This window comes from Phacochoerus africanus, chromosome 1 (assembly GCF_016906955.1).
Source record: "Phacochoerus africanus isolate WHEZ1 chromosome 1, ROS_Pafr_v1, whole genome shotgun sequence".
NCBI lineage: Eukaryota > Metazoa > Chordata > Mammalia > Artiodactyla > Suidae > Phacochoerus > Phacochoerus africanus.
This window is the reverse complement of record NC_062544.1, coordinates 190,626,477-190,646,581: the sequence shown is the minus strand read 5'-3', so window position 1 is coordinate 190,646,581 and position 20,105 is coordinate 190,626,477. Positions and strand designations below refer to the sequence as shown.

Sequence of the window (20,105 nt, the reverse complement as noted above, 5' to 3'; positions counted from 1 at the left end):
GATGGACCTTGCAAGGTGTTTCAGGAGAGGGCATTTATGTCATTTGTAAAGAGTAAAAGTGGGCTAAGATTGTGCTCTACCACGGAATCCATTTCCTCCAGCTTCCCCCTCGCCCCCTCCAATTGTCTGTTCACCGCTTGTACTTTTGGACAATCCCTTGGTAGCTAATTAGGGCTTTCATTCATTGTCTCTTTTACCGAGTTTCTTGTTTCAGAGGTTTGTGTACGTGTGTGTTTGTGTGTATTTGGAGCGATAAGATTTGTGGGAGTTTGTCTCTTTGGTGTGATTCAGAGTTTGTCTTATGTACAAGATTAGTATTTGATAGAATGTTATTTCTATAATTGGGTGTTTTTGAAACCATTTTGCTCAAGTACTTACACAAAATAAATGCACTGGGTTGTAAGGTACTTCCATGTTACTTATTAATTATTGTTCATTGATTTTGGAATTTTTATCATTATCTAAAATACAAACCATCTTTATTTATCACTGTAGGTACCAAGCATCAATCTTTACACCATTGAATTAACACATGGGGAATTTAAATGGCAAGTTAAGAGGAAGTTCAAGCACTTCCAAGAATTTCACAGAGAGTTGCTCAAGTACAAAGCCTTTATCCGAATCCCCATTCCTACCAGAAGGTAACTGTTTCAGGACTAATTATAAAGTTATCCTGGTATGCGAGTTGGGTGGAAAGAATATTTTGTTCATCTTATTGGCTAACTAGTCCATTGTTGGTGGATATTTTTTATATAGATAGGTTGTTCTAAAAATAAGCCATCTTGGAGTTCCTGTGGTGGCACAGTGGTAACGAACCTGACTAGTATCCATGAGGACACGGGTTCGATCCCTGGCCTTGCTCAGTGGGTTAAAGATCCAGTGTTGCCGTGAGCTGTGGTGTTGGTTGCAGACACGGCTCAGAACTCACGGGGCTGTGGCTGTGGTATAGGCCAGTGGCTACAGCTCTGATTCGACCCCTAGCCTGGGAACTTCTATATGCTACAAGTGCAGCCCTAAAAAGAAGAAGAAGAAGAAAAAAAAAGCCGTCTCATCAAAGATGTTATGAGAGTCATAGTTTGAAGGATAAGCTAATAAATGTTTGCACTGTGTGTGTGTTTTAGACACACATTTAGAAGACAGAATGTCAAAGAAGAGCCTCGAGAGATGCCCAGTTTGCCCCGTTCATCTGAAAACATGATCCAAGAAGAGCAGTTCTTTGGTAGAAGGGTGAGTCCTTTCACTCTTCTGCTGCTTTGAACGTATCTTCACAGCACACTATAAACATGGCATCTGCTGAGGGGTGGGGTGTGTCTGGATGCACCTTACCTCACTCGCTTATCCATCACCCAGGCAGGTTTAGCTTCTTCAGAACTAGTTAGGCAATCCTTCTTCCCCAAGCTGCGCTGACCCTGGGGAGGTTGCCTTTCCCCAGAAGAGGAAGAGTTCTATGTCAGGAGTGACTTTGGGAGGAAGCTGCCCTCCCTGCAGGAACCCCCTGGAGTTCATTGTGAGTCAAGATTGAGCTCATCCTTGAGGGCCTTGAGATCTATTCTTTTAAAATAATCTACTTCCATACATTTGTTTCAGAATTTGTGGAGGCTTGTCCTAAATGTATGGTCTCATGTCCAGGCTATGTTGGGGCAGTTAGGGTCTGAGAGGAGTAGGACAGAGTACAGACACATATGACAGGAAGATAGAGACCTCACGAGCAAGACACTCTGCTTCAGTCTTCAGGGGGTAGAAGGTTAATTTATTTTATTTTTTACCAGAAAATTAACAAGTAAATGTCGGTTCTGTTTTGTAATCTGAAACTTCCATGTTCTGAAAGGGGTGTATTCAGGGTTCCTCGTCCAGTAATAGCATTAACAAATAATTGAAATAGTTTACAGAAGTTAAAATGGAACAAAGATCACATCATTGTTACTGTTTATGTTTTTCTTTAAGTATGATGACATCTCTAATCTTAAATATTCACATTACAGAAACAACTGGAGGATTACTTAACAAAGTTACTAAAAATGCCTATGTATAGAAACTATCATGCAACAGTAAGTACTATTCAGTTATTTAAATTTTGATGTAATTTATAAAATTGTAAAGTGTTGCCTAAATTTTAGATCATTTTATTACCTACAAATACTTGTATCCACTTCTGCATTATTCCTCAGGTTAAACTAAATGAAATGAATACAAAATTGATTTGACAGCAAGAATCCGGTTTATGGGGATACTATTTTAAAAATACCAAATATAACTTATTATGTCTGTAACAATACATGTAAATGAATTTGAAATGCTACTACAGGCTAGATTATCTGGAATTGAATCTCCTTCTTTTCTCAGGCTTCCAGAATAATGCCAAAAAGCATTTCTATTGCTGAATAAAAAACATTGAGTAATAGGTGATGAAAACAGTAGATTGCAATGAAAAAAAATATAAAAAACAATGTATATATGTATATGACTGAGTCACTTTGCTGTACAGAAGAAATTGGCACAACATTGTAAATCAACTATACTTTAATTAAAAATTTAAAATAAAAACAGTTGAGCAGAGCTGAATACCCAGAGATTATCAGGGGCATACTTAAGATTGCCATCTGATTGGCCCATGATGGCTATAAAAGGGCTGTCTTTTCAAGTGAAAGTGAGAAGCATGGGAAAAGCTCAGGAGAGAAAACGCTCTTGAGGGTTCAGAGAAAAGAGAGGAGAGGTGGTAGGGCTTAGAAGTATCTGCAGAGGCTAAGTTTGGGAGACAGATAGCTGGCAAGCAGGAGGCAGTGGGCTTTGCAGAAGAAATCAATGAGCTCTGCCCTCTTAGAGGCCCTCGAAATAGGGAAGGGGGTGTTTTTAAAGGGTCAGCCTTCAATTATCTAAAGTTTCAGATAACTGAGAGTGTACTGGGTTATTATATTTTGTGCCTGTATTTGTTTGTATAAACTGCACTGCTGTGGAGGTTGAACATGGGTATATGGTATGTGTGCAGAACCTCAGAACAGGTGCAGTTAGGATTCAGCCTCTAGTTTAGGGAATGGCATTAGGTAAACACATGAACAGAAAGAGGGAAGCCCTCTGGTTATTTAGGAGAGGAAGCAAGAGTGTCTTGACTCCTGAGAGTTTCTGGCGGGTTTCACTTCCCTATTGCTGCCTGCCAATGTGTTATTTGGAGGCTGGGTGTGGACCAGTTATTCTCCTTTACACACAAATGACCCTGGGGCTCAGCCACAGTGCACCTTCTGCAGCCACTGTGACTTAAACAAGCTTCTGTGGTTTCATAATCCTAGAGAAGAGTTTTCCCAGTAAGACCAGCAATTTGAGTCCAGAGAATCTCAAGAGAAGGCTAATGGAAGGATTTCTTCCTTTCTAGGACTCAGGAATGTGCGTCTTTGAAAGACCATAACAAATGAAGCTATTGCTTCTAGTATTATGAAATCAGACATGGCTATTTTCTTCAATAGAGAATTATTTAAATCTGTAGTAGTACCAGTATGCAATAATTTTCCATTTGTTTGACTTTTCTGCCTGCGTATGACTTGACTTTAATATTTCCTTTGGCTCTTGAATAGTACTTGCTGAGTTTTTCTATGTACTTTACTATGTTTTGGGGTCTAATGTTGATTTTAAAACTTTTACAATTTTTCAAAATGTTCACTTTAATTTCTTTTCCAATCAATCTTTTAAAAAGATTTTAAAAAATTTCCAAAATCTTTTAAAAGTTCAGCCATATTGTATTTAGACATTCCAAAGTGTCTTCTAGACATTTCTGCTGGAAGGGGAAGCCTGGTTACAACTGACTATGTTATTTCTCATTTTTAATGGCTACTTATTCTCCCCAACAGCAGAATTCTCCAGAATGCTTCAAGCAAAGGATACAATTTGATCTGTCTTAATTCTCTATCATTATTTTCCTCTCATACTAATTATAATCTGGTCTAGAGATTAGATTTGCAGGCCTCTGCCTCTCATATTTGTGAAACTAGATTGGCACCTATGTGTTTCCTTTGATAATTGAGACATATGTTAAAAACTTCTGTCTGCAAAAAAGCATGTTAAAAGTTATTTTTACATAATCACATATAATTAATGTGTATTTTTGTATGTGTAAAACAAGCCTCCAGTAATTTCTAGTGTCTGTTATTCCCCCAGGGCTTGTTTCTTGTCCCTTGGCAAGGGCACGCCTTGCTTCCTGTTTCTCTAACATTTAAATGTGCTTTTCATAAGTTCCTTTGAAAACAAAAAAGATACTGCTTAGTACATTATTCAGAGATCTGTAAGTCCAATGAAATATTGTCAGACTAAATTGATCATTGAATTCTTATTCCTGAGAATCACCTGCCCAAATGAGGACTGGAATTCTTTGTCTTTTTTTTTTTTTTTTTTTTTAGGGCTGCCCCTGCTGCATAAGGAGGTTCCCAGGCTAGGGGTCATATTGGAGCTAGAGCTGATGGACTATGCAACAACCACAGCAATGACAGATCCAAGCTGCATCTGTGACCTACAACACAGCTCACAGCAACACTGGATCCTTAACCCACTGAGTGAGGCTAGGGATCCAACCTGTGTCCTCATGGATACTAGTCAGATTCATTTCTGCTGAGCCACGACAGGAAACTCCAGGACTGGAATTCTTATCATTGAAGATGCATTGAGAAGTTTAATACAATCTTTGTTAAATTTCAAATGATATTATTTAGGCTTGTTACAAAATTGGCTTTACCACATTTGTTTTCATTTCCAAATCTGTACTAGAACATACATTGCCAAAGATTTTTTTCTGTATAAAAGGACTAGCTCTTTCTTCACAATTCTCTTTAATAAACCATTAGAAATATAAATTTTATCTTAACACAACTTTCAATTTTCTCCATTGCCAATGTGTACCTTTTTATTTAGATGAAGTTCTTTTGCTTTTTTTTTTTGTTGTTGTTGCTTTTTTTTTAGGGCCACACCTGCAGTATATGGAGGTTCCCAGGCTAGGGACCAAATCAGAACTACAGCTGCTGGCCTACACCACAGCCACAGCAACACAGGATCTGAGCTGCATCTGCGACCTAAATCACAGCTCACGGCAACGCCAGATCCTCAACCCACTGAGCGAGGCCAGGGATCAAACCTCATGTTTCCTAGTCAGATTCATTTCCACTGTGCCACAGTGAGAACTCCTAAATGAAATTCTTTAGATTTAGCAATTTTGCTATGATATCCTGAAGTTATGATTTCTGAATTATTTCAAAGAATATTTCTGTTATCAACTATTTGATAAGAGCTGTGTGAATAAGAAAATATCCAGGTATTAGATAAGTGGTTTCCCTGATTTTTGCTTTTTATTTCCTGTTTTCCCATTCAGAGTCTCTGACTTTGCATAAATTAGTTACGCCTCTGTAGTAGTTTCTTCCAGTGTAAACTAGGATTAGTGTTTTCTCTCTGCTCCCTAGCGATAAAACGAGAAGTTGTGGCTTAGGATTTTAAGGCATTTTGGATTCTGTGGCTTAAAGTCTGTAGTATCACTTCTAATAACCTATGCATTTCTACATTTTCCATTTAGAAAGCATTTCCACAAATCAGATTTAAAAAAATGTATGGTACCGAATCACCATGTTTTGTACAAGAAATAAAATATAAAGACCTTGACTTTCAAAATCCTTATAAAATGCACTATGTGAAGATACGTTTTATTTGAGGATTTCAAAGATATTTAAATCTTTTTGAATTTTAAAGATTTCCTCAAAGAACCTTAAGAAAGAAAATCAAGCATTTAATTTGACCTTACTAGTACTGAGAGCTTTGAGATGTGTAATTTTTCTTACAAAGTTAATATTAGATAATCCCAATCACACATACAAAACTTTAAGGGAAAGTTGTTATGTTTCATTTTATTAATCTCATTTTCAAGCCCAGATCAGATGCCATTTCCTCTGTGATGTCATATTAGCTAGGAAGGAGTCACCTTGTCTTTATAACTATAACTCTGTAACTCCTTTTACATGTAACTGTTCTGGCTCTTCCCACAGAACTTGGCTGATGTGGAATGTTTTCCATGTCTGGTCTCCTCTCTGCCTCCTAAAGCCAGGAGCATTTTTTTTTTTTTGCCTTTGATTTTCTATTAAGGTCGATATTGCCATGGTCTACTGCTATTGGCAGATCTCTCCATGACTTCTTCAGCATTTTGTCTCTACATCTTAGTGCACACATCACTTTCCTGGCTGTGTTTTAACTGCTCCTAATGTGTACTCTTTCACGGCAGTACCACTGTTATTGATCTGTAGGAGTACCCCAGATTGTTTATAAATGGAAGTACCTAATAGTGTTTTTTTGAATGCATAAATTTCTCCCTCTCTCTCTCTCTCTCTTTTTTTTTTCATTCTAAAGTATGGTTTTTTGGCCTCTTTTTAGGCAGAGTTCCTTGACATAAGCCAGCTGTCTTTCATCCATGATTTGGGACCAAAGGGCATGTAAGTTTCATGTTGGGTCTCTGAGAAGTGAGAAAACTTGATGGGCATTAACAATTGATGTATGCCAAGGTGATGGAACTCGCCTGTCTTCACTTAGCTGCTTTTCTTCCCAACAGAGTTAGAGCACCTGCAAGGCCTATTTATATAAGACAGAGTATCTTGCTGCATTAAACAAGAGTGGCAACTGCTCCACCCTCCTCCCCATGTGCTCAGCTCAGATTTCCTCTAACCCACAGCAGGGGTATTTAACAGAGGTGGCAAATATAATGTGTGGGAGAAGGCATTAAAAATCAAATATACAAGATCCTTTTTTTCAATCATAAAAGCTGTGTATCACTCATTTTAATGACTGAAAAATCATACTGTGTGAAATGTATGTTAGTATAACAGGATTGAAATTTACTTAATGATTATTATTTTCCTTCACAATATGAGAGCCTGACATTAGAAAGAGCTTAACTTCAGTAGTTGTTTTAATTTTTTTGTTGGGTTAGCCATTATTATTGTTCTTTCTTTTCACATCTTTCAAAACCAAGATATTTCTCTTTCCAAAGTAATAGCTTTACTCTGTGTTTAGTGTGGCTTGGTTCTAGAACTGTAGGAGAAGAGATGCAGAAATAACCTGGAATCTGTGGGTGGGCACCTCAACAGCAGCTGAAACTTCTCTGTGCAGACATTTGGCAATGTTTGGCATAATGACTGGAGGGAATCCTCAGCACTTAGAGCTAGAAGCTGGGATGCTTAAGGTCCTGCAGTGTGTGCAACAGAATTATGCTGCCCCCAGAGCCAACACAGGCCTATATCTGTTTTTAAAGATTAGCTGTGGAGTTCTTGTCATGGCTCAGTGAAAACAAATCTGACTAGGATCCATTAGAATGCAGGTTTGATCCCTAGCCTCGCTCAGTGGACTAAGGATCCAGCATTGCCATGAGCTGTAGTGTAGATTGTAGATGGGGCTCGGATCTGGCGTTGGTATGGCTGTGGTGTTGGCAGCAGCTGTAGCTCCAATTCGACCCTGACCCTGGGAACTTGCATATGCCACAAACACGGCCCTAAACCCCTCTCCCCCCGCAAAAAAAAGATTAGCTGCTACGGGGGCTCAGCCTAGTAAACATGGCATTGAGCTATTTAACAGTGAAGGAGGAAGGAGTGGAGTGGGGCATGTGAGAATGAAACAGTTTATTTAGTCCCAAGTTGTGAGGCTGTATCAGCTAAGTGTGAGTTGGAAGTTTGAAGATGATGGGTTAACTTGATGTCTCTTTCAGAGAAGGTATGATAATGAAAAGATCTGGAGGGCACAGAATACCAGGCCTGAATTGCTGTGGTCAGGGAAGAGCCTGCTACCGGTGGTCAAAAAGGTAGGACTTAAGAGTTTTGTTTTAATAAATTAGATATTTAGGGAATTTTTATATGCTAGTTTTTAATTATAAATCTTTGAAAGTCATGACACAGAAAATTTTAAATTAGTTTAGTTTCTAAATTTCAGCATCCATTTAAACACTCTACTCAAACTTGAACTTATAGGCAGTATGTGCAAAATTTATGTATTAAATACATAAAAAAAGCAGTGGGCCATAGGATTAAAAAAAAAACAAAACTGGTCAGCCAAAGAATATATAGAGTGGCCAATAACACAAGTAAATATGCTCAATATCATTAGTCATTAGGGAAATATAAATCAAAACCACAATGATACACAACTTCACACCCACTAGGATGGCTATAATTAAAAAAAAAAAAAGATGGACAATAGCAAGTATTGACAAGGATGGAGAGAAACTGGAGCCCTCATACATTGCTGGTACAAATGTCAAATAGTGTGGCCACTTTGGAAAACAATGTGGCAATTCCTCAAATGTTAAACATAGAGTTAACCACATCCCCTAGCAAATCCACTTCTAACTACTTCCAAAGAGTATTGAAAAAAAAATCTATATTAAAACTTATACATGAATGTTCATAACAGCATTATTCAGAATAGACAAAATGTAGAAATAACTCAAATGTCCATTGATTGATGAATGGTTAAGCAAAATGTATATATCTATATGGTGGAATATTATTTGACTATAAAAAAGGAATGAAGAATACTAAGGAGTATGGAGAGTCTTTCTGGAAAATGTCTGGGATTAGATGGCCATGACTGTTGCACAAATTCATGAATATACTAAAAACCATTAAATTGTACATTTTAAAGATGAATTTTATGGTTTGTGAATTAGTCTGAATAAAATTTTTAAAATTTTAATAAAAAAAGGAAGTACTGATACATGTTATATCATGAATGAACCTTGAAAACATTGCACTTAGTGAAAAAAATACAGAATCAAAAGGTTACATATATAATTCCATTCATATGAAATGTCCTGAATAAACAAATCTGTAGAGACAGAGTAGATGGGTGATTTCCAGGGGCTACGGGAGGAGGGGAATAGGGAGTGACTACTAGGGTGTGGGCTTTCTTTATGGGTGATGGAAATATCCTGGAATTAGATATTAATGATGATGATGCACAAATTTACAAATATACCGAACTAAAATATATTAAAACCCCACTAAACTATACATTAAGAATAAAAAAAAAAGATTGGTCAGAGTTCAGGGATAATTTTAGATCTGTGTTTGCGAGAATATGTATTATGGTGAGTGTGACATAGACAGAGAACTTTAATTTATATCCTATGCCCTATCCAGCTAAAGACTCCCCATGGAGCAGTGTTCTTACCTGGTTCTTATTTCTCAAACATTTATCACAATAGTTTGAACATAGTAGACAATAGCTATTTGTCACAATGATAATTTACTGGGATTTTGAAAATGATTAAGAAATATGTTATTTCTCTAACCTTGAGAAAGATACATGAACTCAGATATAAATATGAAATTGAGCTCTATGTGTGTTAAAAATGTATAAACTTAAAACTAGGATCTATCTTTAAACATATTTCAGATACACTCCCAGCAAAGAGTACTGTTAAGTTGGGCTTTTGTTTTTTGGGTTTTGAAAGGCTAGGAGACATTACAAGAAAAAGATCAAGAGATTATACCAGAGAAAATTGAAAACTTCTGTTCTACAAAAACCTTTTTTTTTTTTACTAAAATAAAAAGATAAATAATAGACTAGAAAAAAATTATTTTCAAATAGACTAATTAACTTACATAAATGTCCCCAGAAGCTTAGGGTTTAAGTAATAGCACAAGAAATCCAGAAATTCTCACTTGAGGTACCTTCCCACCTCTCCCACTCCCATTTGTACACAACCCTGGGAAACACTAAATGCCAACCTGAAGGAGCAATGGAGTGAGCCAGCCTGCTCCTGCCCTTGCTCCCTGTCCCATGCCATGCCTCTCTAGGAGGCAGGGCTTCTCAGGCCATAGGACCCTGCTGAAGATTCCTCCTGCTTACTCCTCCCAAGTCATCAACTTTGCCTAAGGTTACTGTTGAGTGCCAAGCGTGGATTTGAAGACTGCAAGCACCTGCATGTCTTCACCTGACTGAAGACTTGCTCTGGGCTGCCTGAGCAGAGTGGACTGGAAGTGTTCGCAGCCCCTAAGAGCAGCCCTCAACCAACAGCTGGCGGGAGTCAACTAAGAGCCATCTTCGATGGCCCCCTTCTTGCTCTTCCTTCCTTTCCTTCCCTCCCTGGTTCCCTAATAAATCCCTTTACAAACTTATGTCCCTGTCTCAGAGGTGCCTTCTGGAGCAACCCAAGAAATGGAAACCTTCGTTTGGTCCATTCAGTCATGTATTGAGTGCCTAATGTTTGCCAGGCTGTGTTCTAGCTGCTGTGAGAACATTGGTGACCAAGACAATGTCCCTGCCCTCACGGAACTTTATTGGAGGGGAACGCAGGCAATGGAGAAGCTGACACGCAATGTGAATGACATCAATGTAGGTGGTGATCAGAGCTTTGAAGGCAGTGGGATAGTGAGGGATGTGAGGACCGCAGAGGGTGACTTCAGCTACAGAAGCCAAGGAACTGACCTTTGGTTGTATCTTCTATGAGAAGCCAAGGAACTGACCTTTGGTTGTATCTTTCTATGAGAAAGCTGAAAAGAAGGGGAGAGGGGAGACTTTGTTATGGAAAGGAAATGTACCTCCCCCACTTTTTAAATTTTGGATTAAATCAGACTTCAACCGGGACAATCTAAAAAGATATGACCCTCCCTGGAATGAAATGTGTCATCATTTTAAATTGGGTAAATCTTTCCATGAAGATTGAAGCCTCGGTTCCATATTAATGAGTCACATTCGTGGGATATAAAATATCAGTACCAAATAAAGATGATATGATGTAGCTGACAAAATTCATTTAGAGTTTCCCACAGTAGAAAGCTATTGGTTTCTAAATAGCAGTTACTTTTTTTTTTTTCCCACTGTACAACAAGAGGATCAAGTTATCCTTACATGTATACATTACAATTACATTTTTTCCCCCACCCTGAGTGTCTGGACATAGTTCTCAATGCTATTCAGCAGGATCTCCTTGTAAATCTATTCTAAGTTGTGTCTGATAAACCCAAGCTCCTGATCCCTCCCACTCCCTCCCCCTCCCATCAGGCAGCCACAAGTCTCTTCTCCAAGTCCATGATTTTCTTTTCTGAGGAGATGTTCATTTGTGCTGGATATTAGATTCCAGTTATAAGTGATATCATATGGTATTTGTCTTTGTCTTTCTGGCTCATTTCACTCAGTATTAGATTCTCTTGTTCCATCCATGTTGCTGCAAATGGCATTATGTCGTTCTTTTTTTATGGCTGAGTAGTATTCCATTGTGTATATATACCACCTCTTCCGAATCCAATCATCTGTCGATGGACATTTGGGTTGTTTCCATGTCCTGGCTGTTGTGAATAGGGCTGCAATGAACATGCGGGTGCACGTGTCTCTTTTAAGTAGAGTTTTGTCTGGATAGATGCCCAAGAGTGGAATTGTGGGGTCATATGGAAGTTCTATGTATAGATTTCTAAGGTATCTCCAAACTGTTCTCCATAGTGGCTGTACCAGTTGACATTCCCACCAACAGTGCAGGAGGGTTCCCTTTTCTCCACAGCCCCTCCAGCACTTGTTATTTGTGGATTTATTAATGATGGCCATTCTGACTGGTGTGAGGTGATATCTCATGGTAGTTTTGATTTGCATTTCCCTTATAATCAACAATGTTGAGCATTTTTTCATGTGTTTGTTGGCCATCTGTATATCTTCTTTGGAGAACAGTCTATTCAGGTCTTTTGCCCATTTTTCCATTGCTTGATTGGCTTTTTTGCTGTTGAGTTGTATAAGTTGTTTATATATTCTAGAGATTAAGCCCTTGTCCGTTGCATCATTTGAAACTATTTTCTCCCATTCTGTAAGTTTGTTTTTTGTTTTCTTTTTGGTTTCCTTTGCTGTGCAAAAGCTTTTCAGTTTGATGAGGTCCCATGGGTTTATTTTTGCTCTAATTTCGATTGCTTTGGGAGACTGACCTGAGAAAATATTCATGATGTTGATGTCAGAGAGTGTTTTGCCTATGTTTTCTTCTAGGAATTTGATGGTGTCCTGTCGTATATTTAAATCTTTCAGCCATTTTGAGTTTATCTTTGTGCGTGGTGTGAGGGTGTGTTCTAGTTTCATTGCTTTGCATGCAGCTGTCCAGGTTTCCCAGAAATGCTTGCTGAATAGACTTTCTTTTTCCCATTTTATGTTCTTGCCTCCCTTGTCAAAGATTAATTGACCATAGGTGTCTGGGTTTATTTCCGGGTTCTCTATTCTGTTCCATTGGTCTGTCTGTCTGTTTTGATACCAGTACCACACTGTTTTGATGACTGTGGCTTTGTAGTATTTCTTGAAGTCTGGGAGAGTTATGCCTCCTGCTTGGTTTTTTGTTTCTCAGGATTGCTTTGGCAATTCTGGGTCTTTTGTTGTTCCATATAAATTTTTGGATTGTTTGTTCTAGTTCTGTGAAAAATGTCATGGGATTGCATTGAATCTGTAGATTGCTTTGGGTAGTATGGCCATTTTTACAATATTGATTTTTCCAATCCATGAACATGGGATATCTTTACATTTCTTTACATCTTCTTTGATTTCTTTGAGTAAAGTTTTATAGTTCTCGGCATATAGGTCCTTTACCTCCTTGGTCAGGTGTATTCCGAGGTATTTGATTTTGTGAGGTGCAATTTTAAAAGGTATCGTATTTTTGTGTTCCTTTTCTAATATTTCATTGCTGGTATACAGAAATGTGACTGACTTCTGAATGTTAATCTTATATCCTGTAAATAGCAGTTACTTTTAAGGGCAACACTCAGTCATAACTCTATTTTTTATTTTCGTGTCCATAAAAACCATTCTGATCACTTTATAATTCTATACTGACAAACTGACATAAGGCAAACAAGACAATCGAACTTTCAATCAAGTCTCATGATGATCTTATCTCAGACACAAGTATAAAGGAAAAAGACGGCAAACACAGCAAACATTTCTTCCCTCAATTGAAACATCTGCTTAAATAGCACATCCTATTGATGGGCTGGATGGTAAGTTCCTTATCTCAAATAATGTCTTACTATGAAAGAGGCAGTGTTTAAGAAATAAGTTTAGCAGTTACTTTACTGAACTGGCAGCTATACAATAACTATAACTTTTAGACAGTGACCATGTCTAAATGATTTCATTTACTCTCTTGGAGCCACTTGTGCAGCCATTATTTAGGCGAGACAGTTGCTTTGCTTGAAGACTTGCTCTGGGCCCTGGAAAGGTACCAGTGGATGTGGCATATATTCCCTGCTCTAAAAGATCTCACTTTCTAGTGGAGGAAAGACAATAAACACAAGACAAATAAATACTTCCAGGTAGTGATAAATGCTATGAAAAAGCTAAGCAGGATGGAATAGGGGGTGGCTGAGAGCCTGGGATAGCCTCTTTGTGGAGGAATGTTTAAGCAAAGGATTGATTGACAGGAGGAACTGCCTATGTGAGGATCTGAAGAAATAATTTCTAGGTAAGGAATAGCAAATATGGAAGCCCAGAGAACAAGCTTAGCAAGTCTTAGGACCAGCAAGACCAGTGTGATGGGAGAGACTAATAGGATATGAGGCTGAGAAGGCCATGTCTGGCTCAGATGGGTCTATCTGTGTTTTAATGACATGGCAAGTATTATTAGCACAGGTGGAAAGCATCTTGTTAGAATAGACCATGACGTCACCTGATTTAGAACAAGAGCATTCATAGAAGCTTACATTTATTGGTGCCAGGCAGTATGCTGAGCAATGTCAGTGAGCCATCTTAGTGACCTTCAGAAACACTATGAGCTGGGCATTACTGTCATCCTCATTTTCTGGATTAGACCTCAGGTTTGGTTATCCAAGCTCATACAAGCAGCAAGTGGTAGAACCAGACAGAATTGGAGCCCAGGAAAGCTGATGTCAAGGCAGACGCTTAGTCCCTGTGCAGCAGGTCTTGATGCCCAAAAGGTTGCTTGATAGATTCCTTTCTTGATGCATATCCTTCTGTTAAAGAAAAAAAAACATATTGACAAGAGAAAGGAAAGAAACCTGAAGAGTTTTAATGAATGGCATCATTAAGAAGAGTTATAAATAAAGGCCAGGAGTCAATTCACCTGATAGCTAAAGGCTGTTACAGAGAACAACACATCATTGTCAAAACAGAAACCATCATCTCCTGCCTTCAGCAGTCACTGAACAGTCCTATGTTTCCAGGCTGCCAGGTCTTAGAAGGGCAAGGGAAGAAGCTTTCATATAAGACACATTGTTGGTGGAGCCCCAGGTTGAGCAGTGCCTTGGTCCGGCGCTACACTCAGCCCTCTGATTTCTGTTGCTGACCAAGGCTGTTTGTAACCTCTGTAAGTGAGAGAAAAGTTCCCATTCCTGCCAGATGTTGCAGCATACATCGGCATCTCTCTCAGCTGGTGTTCTGCTGCAGGAGGGTATTTCTGCATAGTGGTACCTCTGGCCTATTCCTGAGGGCTTGTTTTGTAGCACTTAGCCTTGGCGGTTATGCCAGGAGTCTGTGCTTGTTGGTTTTGTTAGCCCCTCGTCCTCCCACTCTGTTGTCTCTGGTTTGGAGCTCTGGCCAGAGCTGGCTCTGATGCCATTTAGGTACCCTTGACTTCTAGGCAGGCAAGTTCCCAAGTCTGGTATGCTTGACTTTCTTTCATAGTTTGGCAAACCTGCCAGCTGTGGTTTTTAAAGCCTGTGTCTCCTTTCCGGTCAGCACCATGGCACATAGGTGTTAGGAGCCTGTGCCCTGCTTTCTGCTCTCTAGCTTACTAAAAAAGTCAAGCCGTGGCAAGGTACTGCAGGTAAAGAAGGACCTTTAACTGATACGTGATCCATCTACTCTCTTTTAACCTTGACTGATGTTTATCAACAGGCAGCTGCATGTCTCTGTCTCATAACTCAGCCCCATCAGAATGATCGAGTTACCATTTGACATCATGGCCTTGGCATTCATATGGAGCAGTGTTATGAGAGTTCTTATAAAACATGTAATTTTTGCATTTGCTGAAAATTATTGAGAATGTTTTCCATTATTACTATCAGTTGCCTTAGGTTAGGTTCCAAGTGAGAAACTTTCTTTGAAATTTTTTGGTTTTTTGGTGGGAGACCTCTTTATTTCTTTAACTTATTCATTTGATAAGAAAAATCAGGAAGCCCAAACCTACATCGGTGTTCCATCAGTATAATTTTATTAGTGTTGTGGTTAGGTATTTTCTTTTTGTGACCTTGATGTTTTTCCTTTTATTAACCATATCACATGTATGTCCTTAACTGTGTTATCCTAATCCATCCCACCCCCTTTTATTGGAAAGTATACAGCCTATAAAAAAAATGAAATAAATGAAACTATGGAAATCAATGTAAATTTGTCTTCATTAAATCCCAAATTAGCCACTAAAATGTAATATCATTAGCAATTTAAGTAACAATTTATCATAGATTTCTTATCAATGCTAAGTTCCCATGTTACAATATTACTTAATTTTTGATCAGGTGTTCTGACCTTACCTATTTCATAATGTGCTTTATGTTGCCTAACATGGGATGTAATACTCCCATTGTTACTTAATTTAGTTATCTACCAACTCATTCCATCACTACACAGTTGAAGGTAAATATGTTAGCTGAAACGTGACAAATTTCCATTTGTTTTCACTTTAAATCAACACCACCCCTTCTCTCTTGCTCTTTCCATTGTCAGTATCACACCTATCATATGTGTCCTTACTACTCAATGGATGGTCTTGACCTCAGCATCCCCTTTGAGTCTGCTGGAATGCAGACTCTCAGGCCCTGCCCCAGACCTACAAATCAGAAACTGCATTTTAACAAGATTCCCAGGTGATGCGTATTTACCATGAAGTGTGAGAAGCACTGTTCTCTGTTATTGCAGCAGCTTGCTAACCTATTACGGTGCATCCCTCCTTATCCCTCATCCCTTTCTAAAACACGGTTCCCATGATTTATTGTCTCATCACCTTGCCAGAGCATGAGAGCTCCCTCATGTAATAAGCACCTGGATGTCTTCATTAAAAAACACAGATTGTTAGGCCTTTTCGAATGGATCTGTGATGGGGCCTGGGAATCTATTTTTTTAACAAGCATTTCAAGAGATTCTAATGATCAGGCAATTTTTTTTTTTTTTTTTTTAAGAGCTGCACCCACAGCATTTGGAAGTTCCCAGGCTAGGGGTCCACAGGCTGTGCCACAGCCACAGCAACATCAATACCAGATCCAAGATTCATCTGCTGTATCTTCGACTTACATCACAGCTCTCAGCAACGCCGGATCCTTAACCCACTCAGTGGGGAGAGGGATTGAACCTGCCTCCTCATGATTACTGGTCAGATTTGTTTCCTCTGAGCAATGATGGGAACTCCAGTCAGGCAAATTTAGAAAACACTGGTTCCATGATATAAAATCAGCCTCCTTGGCATGGCCTTCGTATTCTCCTCAGTGTGGCCTTCGCCCATTCCCCCCATCTACCCTCATCTGTCTGTTTTCCCTTACTACACTCCCTGAAACCTTGGCCTTCCAAACTTTCTCCCGAGATAGGTGGCATCCTCAACTCTTAGCACCTTTGCTAACTCTCCCCTCTGTGAGGGGGGTACACCTTGACCACACCCCTATGCTCTACCTGATGGGTTCCTCCCTGGCCTCACTCAGACACCAGCTCTTTGAGCAAATGCCACCAGCTCATTCTTAGTCAGAGCTAAGGATTGCCTCCTCCTTACACACATGACTTTTTGCTCTTTTCTTCTAGCACCTGTCCAGTACAGCCTAGAATTTTCCTTGTGCCCCACTAGCCTAATAAGCTCCTTTGAGAACACTGACATATCTTTGTGCTGCTCCTACCTTCACCCAAACTCGCGGTTTATCACTGTACTTTTTCATCACGAAGCTCTTAGACATATGTTGAATTGAATGCAGATGTGCTTTTGAGAGATCATGTTCCACTGAACATCACTTATTAATGGTCCTTAAAGCCACAAATAATTTGAAATGAACAATGGAATATTATAAAGTACTGGATGCTTACTGTAAGTGTTTTAAAGGGGGGATTTTACTTACGGAGAGATTTATTTGCCTCTTTTACGGTGGTTTATTTGACCAAACACCAACCCAGTCCACTTTGCCAACAGTTGTGCTGCTGCATATCTTATGAGCCCTGCCTACTATTATTGGCTTTCTTTCAGGCTTTGTTATTAGTGTGGTTTGTTGTTTGTTTTTACCCTGCCCACAGCTTGTGGAAATTCTTGGCCAGGGATCAGTCCAAGCCTCTTCAGTGACAATATGGGATCCTTAACCTGCTTCACCACCAGGGAACTCTCCATTAGTGTTTAAAGAGATAATGAATTGTCTTGAATTGCTTGATACCAGTACCTCTCAGAAAAAAGTAATAGAAAGATATTTTTATTATTTTATTCTTTCATAGTGAGTTTTATTAAAAAAATAAATCCCTTGTGTAGAAAATAAAATTATGTCTGCTGTCTGCTAGAATGTTTAATTCAGACTTGTCTATTGGTTCATTTCATTTCAATAAATTCAGTGCAACTCAAAAAAATATTTATTTCCTTCTTGCAGGTGGTTGATAGTGAAAGATTCCTTTTTACTGTATATGAAACCAGACAGTGGTGCTATTGCCTTCGTCCTGCTGGTAGATAAAGAATTCAAAATTAAGGTGGGGAAGAAGGAGACAGAGACGAAATATGGACTACGAATTGATAATCTTTCAAGGTAGAAATTGCAAATATTTTTTAAATTACACTGAAAAACAGAGTTTTTCTTCCAACCTTAAGTGAAGAAGAATGTGAAATAATTTAGATGTTAGAAATTGTGGAATTCGTCCTCAGTCAAAAGTAATGAAACTGCTTTTCTTTATGTTCATTTTTAAGAGTAGAATATCCTATGTTCAAGTCAGAAGAAATGATCCTATGTGTTACTGTGTGCCTGTTTTAACGAAATATATGCCTATCTTAGCAAAATCGATTACTCAATAATACCGATTTACTGAACAGATAAGGAGTGATAATTTGTAATTTTAAAAAGTAAAATTTTACTTTACAACCCGATATCCTTTAATTAACAAAACATGTAAAAAGTTACGTGATTTACAAAAATTCTGTTTACACACAGATTTTTAAGAAAGATACCCTGAAGGGAAAAAAAAATTAGGAGTTCCCGTTGTGGCTCTGCAGTTAACGAACCTGACCAGTATCCATAAGGACTCAGGTTCGATCCCTGGCCTTGCTCAGTGGGTTAAGGAACCTGCATTACCTTGAGCTGTGGTGTAGGTCGCTGACACGGCTTGATCTGGCATTGCTGTGGCTGTGGCATAGGCCGATGGCTACAGCTCCAATTGGACCCCTGGCCTGGGAACCTCCATATGCCTCGGGTGAGGCCCCAAAGGGACAAAAGAGAAAAAAAAAAAAGAAATATACCTTGAAGGATATTCGAGTGTATATTTTCGGTATTCCTGATAAATATGTTTCTTTCTGGAAGGTTGTAGTTATACAATATAATGTTTGTATTTCTCTATGTATCTATACATTTGTTCCTATAAAGTTTAGCCTCATATATATATATATCTTTATACATACTGACATTAAATATATGTATTATATATAAATATATTACTCTTACTGGTATATGTTTGCATGTACGTTTGTGTGTGTGTAAAAAAATGCTGAACTTCCTGATCTCTGACAATAGAAGGTTCAGGATTGGTTACTAGAAGTGTAATAGTGCTGCCATTAAACCTTCCTCCTGGTACTACATTCTTATATTTCAGAGGATGGAAGAAATCAGGCCACAATTCTCATTGTAGCTATAAGTTACTTTACTCACTGTCTTATCTCCATTTCCTATCCTTATTGACTTGTGCATCATTGCCAAATGAATCCATGCAGGACCAGGTTTCATCTGCTTCCTCCCTGGTGTAAGTGGTCTTCCTCACTGTATCAAATAAGCCCAGATTCCTCCATTTACAATCTGAGGCCTTGTGTCTCTCTGCCGTTATTAACAGCCCCTCCCTAATGCAGCTTTTCAGTTTTCTTTATCATCCCTTCTCAACCTGTGTTTAGATTACCTCTTCACCTTTCCTCTTCCTATCTTCATGTTTGGAATAGTTTTGTTTTGTTTTCTCCTAACTCTGATTCACCCCTGTTTATCATTTATCTTTGACAACACCCCTGTTTGTCATTTATCTCTTCTGCAATATCTTTTCCTCCTAACTGGTTTTCACGTTGGGCAGTACTTACATACTGACTCAAGCCCAGGCACGTTCTGTGCCCTGGTGACCCTGCCCACAGAAACCCGTGTCTGGCCTGCCCCAGTGATGGAGATGCCCCCCTTCCCACCCCCAAGTGCCTCCACGCCTCCCCTCACCCTGCCACCCCCACACCAGAGCATTCGCCAGCCAGACAAAAGCCAGGCAACATTCTCTCACATGTTGAGAGGACCAGCTTGGACATCCCCAATCTTTGTAAATAATTATTTTAGCCCCTCCCTGCATCTCATCAGGATCACTGCATTTCCCCTCAAGGGCAAACTTTCCCTCCTCACTCTCAATGCGCTTCTCATATTGAGATGGGTTTCTCCCTACATGGCAGGGAGACTGCTAGCCCCAACACCGTGTTTTCTCTGAACATCAAATTTGGATAACTTATTTTCACCTCTTGGTGGTAGTCGGCAGTTCTGACATTTGCCATGTAATAGCTTTCTGTAATCTCTTACTCTGTATCTTTTTTCAGCACTTATAAATCCGTAACCATTTAGGATAGATTGGTCATTGATGACAGAAAAATCCAATGCAATCTAGCTTTTATCAGAGGTAATTAATCAGCCACATTAGGCATGGCTAATGCAAAGGCTCAAACTATGTCATGGAGACACAGTTTCTTAGCCACTCCAAGCTCTGTCTCCTGTGGGTTTGCTCCATCCTCAGCCTGGTCCTCTGGTGGTACCAAACCTGCTTCAGTGGAAGGAAGAGTCTCTTCCTGGAATTTCCGAGCAAGTCCTTGGGTTTGTTCTCACATATGGGGTGGAACTGGCTTATGTCCTCATCCTTGAGCCAGTGTTTGGGATCAGGGCTGGAACATGCCATTGTGTTGACTTTGATGGACTCGAGTAAGGAAGGAGGGAAGAAATTAC

General features: G+C 39.1%; 1 protein-coding gene across 4 annotated transcripts in view; it reads left to right on the top strand.

The window, feature by feature from the left end:
- Nucleotides 1–20,105, top strand: part of PLD1 (phospholipase D1) — a 218,728-nt gene that overhangs the window by 83,613 nt on the left and 115,010 nt on the right. For all 4 annotated transcript variants that reach the window (XM_047786550.1, XM_047786540.1, XM_047786531.1 and 1 more), the window contains exons 4-9: nucleotides 496–641; nucleotides 1,122–1,227; nucleotides 1,983–2,048; nucleotides 6,394–6,452; nucleotides 7,718–7,810; nucleotides 17,538–17,690. In XM_047786550.1, coding sequence (XP_047642506.1) covers nucleotides 496–641; nucleotides 1,122–1,227; nucleotides 1,983–2,048; nucleotides 6,394–6,452; nucleotides 7,718–7,810; nucleotides 17,538–17,690 — 623 coding nt within the window. The remainder of the gene's footprint in view (nucleotides 1–495; nucleotides 642–1,121; nucleotides 1,228–1,982; nucleotides 2,049–6,393; nucleotides 6,453–7,717; nucleotides 7,811–17,537; nucleotides 17,691–20,105) is intronic.